The sequence below is a fragment of the Impatiens glandulifera genome, chromosome 6 (assembly GCF_907164915.1).
Source record: "Impatiens glandulifera chromosome 6, dImpGla2.1, whole genome shotgun sequence".
NCBI classification, from domain to species: Eukaryota; Viridiplantae; Streptophyta; class Magnoliopsida; order Ericales; family Balsaminaceae; genus Impatiens; species Impatiens glandulifera.
The window spans coordinates 45,859,033-45,863,993 of NC_061867.1; the positions used below are offsets into that span (position 1 = coordinate 45,859,033).

General features: G+C 32.0%; 1 protein-coding gene across 2 annotated transcripts; it reads left to right on the top strand.

Moving 5' to 3' along the window:
* Window positions 1-1,473: 1,473 nt before the first annotated feature.
* Window positions 1,474-4,525, top strand: LOC124942148 (protein MAK16 homolog). Of its 2 annotated transcripts, none has more exons than XM_047482576.1 (11): window positions 1,474-1,611; window positions 1,718-1,804; window positions 1,891-2,000; window positions 2,097-2,215; window positions 2,302-2,399; window positions 2,530-2,617; window positions 2,818-2,958; window positions 3,048-3,089; window positions 3,165-3,243; window positions 4,041-4,141; window positions 4,262-4,525. In XM_047482576.1, the coding sequence occupies exons 2-11, from the start codon at window positions 1,743-1,745 to the stop codon at window positions 4,304-4,306; spliced, it is 885 nt and encodes a 294-aa protein (XP_047338532.1). In that variant the 5' UTR covers window positions 1,474-1,611; window positions 1,718-1,742; the 3' UTR covers window positions 4,307-4,525. The 2 variants fall into 2 exon arrangements, with proteins under 2 accessions (XP_047338532.1, XP_047338533.1); XM_047482577.1 differs by having other exon boundaries at window positions 1,721-1,804.
* Window positions 4,526-4,961: the final 436 nt, after the last annotated feature.

The window sequence follows — 4,961 nt, forward strand, 5'->3', positions numbered from 1 at the left end:
ATCTCCAATGATTGTTGCAGGAGGATAATTCATCATTAACATATTATACTTCATTTGGAACACTAAGTCATATCTTAATTTGTCCACACCAATAGAATTATAGACAATTGCAGCTAATTCTTCATATGTAGCATTTCGGGGTACATTCACACCACGACATTAACTTGAGACAAAAGAACGAACACCACCATCATTAGTTTTCCAGTCTCCATCAAAGAGGAGAAAACACTCACATACATGTGATCTGTAATTGATAAAAATTCACAGAAGTCAGTGCTCAGTCAGTGTTAATTGCAGGCGGAAAATGCAAGGCAGAAAATGTATTTGTCGCAGGCGGAAAATGCATATGTCGCAGGCGGAAAATGCATCTGTCGCAGGCGGAAAATGCATATTCGTCTGCGAAAGATGCATCGTCGCCTTCGTCGGATGTATTTTCCACCGACCAATCAACCAAGCTCTAAAATCATTCATCCATGACCTAACCTACACCCTAGACTCTAAACGACGAAACCCTAAACATTCTTCCATTTCCGCGATGAAACATCGAAGGCGACGAAGGCAACGGAAACGGAAACACAGAAAACTAACCTGAATGTTAAAGACATTCCGGTTTCCTTGGTTTTGTTGGATCGTTCGTCGCAGGCGATGATGAAGGATGAAGGGGGAAACATTGATGAAGGACGTTGGTGGAGAGGGAGGGAAATGGGAGACAAGAAACTAAAAGTGCCACTGACATTCCCATTTTTTATTTTTTTTTATTTGAGGACAAAAGAGATATTTTCCATAGGCAAAAGGTTATATTTGAAAATGTTATTTGGCCTATGCTAAATTTGGAAATAACCCTTTTATCAAATTTCCCTTAGAATATGTATTTAGATGTTTGAATTTTCAATTAAAAAAAACTAAGAAATTATGTTCAAAATTTAATTGTGTCACATACATTTTATTTAGATATCTATTTATAGTTTATTTTTACAAAACTGATTTAACATTTTTTCATTAGAATAAATATATAACTTTAAAAAATTGTAGAAATTTTTCAAATTTTCTTTTAAGGAGATTATTTCTTTAAATAATGTAGACACTAATAGTGTGTTAAGTTTTTTTTTTTAATATGAATGTGTTGTTTTAAATGACTATTTATACAACTTGTCTAAAATCAGTTTATTATAATTTATAGTTATCTAAATATTATTAAATATTATGACTATAATTGTAAGCTTTTTAATTGAAAATGAAAATGTAACTTATTTCATTTATATTAAATACATAAATTATGTAATATATAAAATTACTTTAAATTTATGTAATATATAATTTAACAATAAAAAATTGAAAAAATAAAATAAAATAAAATAAAATAAAATACTAACTTAGGGTTACTTATTTAATAAAATAATATTAGTTGCAAATCTTTCAACTCGATTATTATACTATAAATATAAGGGGTCAATTTAGAACTTTTGCTGAAGACTACATTTGAAGAGAGCAAATAAACCCTTTTCAAAAAAACCCTAAATTCGTAAGGCCCGTTCAATCTCCTCGCCGCCATTCGCCTTAATCAGCTTACCGGCCTCAATCTACGAATTCTTGATCAGTCGAACGCCGCAGGTTTTCTTCTTACCCTATTTGTGCATTGTGATGCCTGTATAATGTTTATATGCAGTATATTGTATAGATTGTTGTTCTTATCTCATGTTTAATTCTTTGAAATTAGAAGAATCCTATTCTATTAAAACAAGATGCAGCACGACGAGCTTATATGGCATGTGATTCGTCACAATCACTGCAGTTACATGGCGAAGTAATTCTTTATCTCTTGAGATTTCTGTTCTTTTTTGTTAACTTCATTAGACTAGACTGATTGGTGTTATAATTTGTTTGTTCTAGGTTGGAAACGGGTAATTTCTGCCGTAACTTATATAATGTTACTGGTATCTGCAATCGGAGTTCATGTCCCTTAGCGAATAGTCGTTATGGAACCATTAGGGAACATGAAGGTTCAATTTCCTTTTCTTTTTCTTCTTTAGCTTGACCCTTTATTATACTCTTCAATTAATTTGACAAAATTCAATCATGTGCTCTTTTCTGGTCAGGTGTATTCTTCTTGTATATGAAGACTATAGAAAGAGCTCATACGCCAAACAAGTTGTGGGAAAGAGTTAAGCTGCCAAGGAACTATGAGAAGTCCTTGGAAATTATTGACAAGCATATGGTAAGATTAATAGAGCGTTGTTTGATGGGTTTGTTTAATTTTGTTTGTTCTTTACTTAACATGCTTTCCACTTGAAAATTATATAGATGTACTGGCCACAGCTTCTGGTACACAAGACGAAGCAGCGGTTGACTAAAATGACCCAGATGCGGATCCGAATGAGGAAGCTTGCTTTGAAGACAAGGTAGCCTAGTTTTTCTCTGATGCATTGTTTGTTTGTCAAAACCCAAGTTTAGATGTTGCTGTTCCTGGTTTTGTTTTTATTAAACTTTGATACGTTTCCAATATTTCCATTTTGTATCATCATCTCGTAGGGAAAAGATAATGACAACTCCTAGGAAAGACATGAAGCGGGAGTCTAGGAGAGAGGAGAAGGCTGAAAAGGCAGCACTTCTAGAGAAGGTAATACCTTTTGCAGCTGATATAGGTCTCATTTGGAAACACCTATTGTTTTCCTGGCAGATATCCCATCTGGATGTGGATCCATATGAGATCACATTTTAGAACAAAGCTTAGTTACACATAGATTCAATAACTTATTATAAAATGTTTCCAAATGGGAGGATAATTTGCAATTGTTTTTATTAATGTGAATCTTACAGACTATTGAGACGGAGTTGATCGAACGACTCCACAAGGGGGTGTATGGTGAGATATACAACTATCCGGAAAAAGAATATAAGAAGGTTCTTGATGTTGAGGCCGGTCAAGCTGTTGAAGAGGAGGAAGAGGAGCTAGAGGAGGTAATTACTTGCATGCTCTTCTATGTAAATTTCCAGAGAAAAGTGTTTCATGTCACAACTTTATTGACATGACTTGGTTGTGTTAGCAGGAATATGAGACAGAGTATGTTGAAGGAGACTATGAAGAGGAGGTAATTACTTTTCTGCCCTAATCTGTATATTTTCCAGTCACAATATTATTGACATAACTTGGTTTGTGTTGGCAGGAATATGAGCCAGAGTTTGTTGAAGGAGATGATGAACTCGTAGATATAGAAGATATGGGCGCTATGTCCATAGCTGATGGTAAAACTTTAATTGTTTTTTGCACATAATAATAGTTCAATCTTGTTTGATGTAGGGTTATTTTTTAGAAAAATCTTGGTTATGAAATCAAAACATTGATTGATGCAGAAGTAGGTTTGAATTCAATTACTAAAATATCTTTTTGTTTTTAATATTTTTTTTTTAAAGTAGAGGTGATTTGGTATTTTTATCGACGATATGAAGGATTTGATTGATGATGGGATGAATGGATTTTATAAAAAAAAACAAACAACCCAAGATCAAACAAGCTCTAGGGTCTTCCATGGCTAAGACTTTGTTTGATGTGGGTTATTTGAAATTGTTTCCCTATAGATCCAATCTACTCATCAACCAAAAAACTAAATTACCATTAGTTTATATTTTTATAACATTTTACCTAAAGAACTCTTTTATTATAATTGCTGACATGATGGAAACAAACTGTACCTGAAAAATACATGATGGTTTCATGCCTTCTTGAGTAGGGTTTATTTAAATACATGATGGTTTCATGCCTTCTTGTCATCTGAACAAACCCATATTATGGAACTTTTCACAAATGAAGCATATGAGAAAATAGTTATCACTCTAGGTGTCATGTAGATGGGGATCACATTTGAAAACACTTTTTGTTTATGAAGACATCAAAAGTTATTTCAAATTGACCAAGATGTATCTGTACTTAGTCTGAAACATATTTAGACAATTATTAACCATTTATCTGATCAGATGGATTCTAAAACAAAAGTGAATATTGTGGAATGTTAGTATATTGATGTATGAAGCTCTTCCAACAGATAATGATGAAGAAACTGTTGAAAAGAAGAGACCCAGAAAGGGTTCTAAAGATGGACGGGGTGATGCTAAATCAAAGAAGAAATCTAAAGTGATTGTTGAGGTAATAAACTATCATCCTCTCTTCTCTGTCTGCTCTTGATTTGAAAAGAGATTGTTTTTTTTGGCGTCGCAGTTTTTTTGTACATTCTTTAGGCACTAACTAAGATTCTTATATTGTCAGGTTGAGCATGATGATGGCGATTTAAGACAGATGGCTACCCTTTGAAAAAAGAGAGGTTAATTTATGTATTTGATCTTTTCTCTCATTATGTTTGTTAAAGGAAGTGACTTTGCATTTTTTCGTTATTTTTTCGTTATTTTGGGCATGAATGAATCCATGGTCCATATTTATATCCAATTTTGTGATAGCGAAAACAGTTTTTCTTTCTTAGAATTGTTGGTGGATTGTGAATTCAAGAGAAATTTTGAGGTTCTAACTAACATTACTTCAAATAGTTCTAAAGTGAATTTAGTAGATTTTTTAAACAAAATTTAAATTTGGTCTTATTATCCACATTGCTTATATTCTGATCATATTTAACCTTATCTTGTGGATTTGATGTATTAGATTTAGATAGTGTTGGTTTGATAATTATTGTCTTGTTCGATTTTTTTGGCATTTTTCTTTTCACATTATTCTGCAATCACAAAAGAGATTCTCTTATATAAAATTATGAAAAGTTAATTTATTCCCTTATCTTTGTTTTTATTCCCTGTTTTTATCAGTAAAAAGTTAATACCTAATTAACAAACTTTTATTATTTTAATCATGAAAATATATTCTTTAATAAAATCATTGCAAAAAATTCTCTTATATAAAATATATTATCTTATTTGGCTTTTAGTAAAGAAACTAAATTATTGATGAAAAACTTTATGGG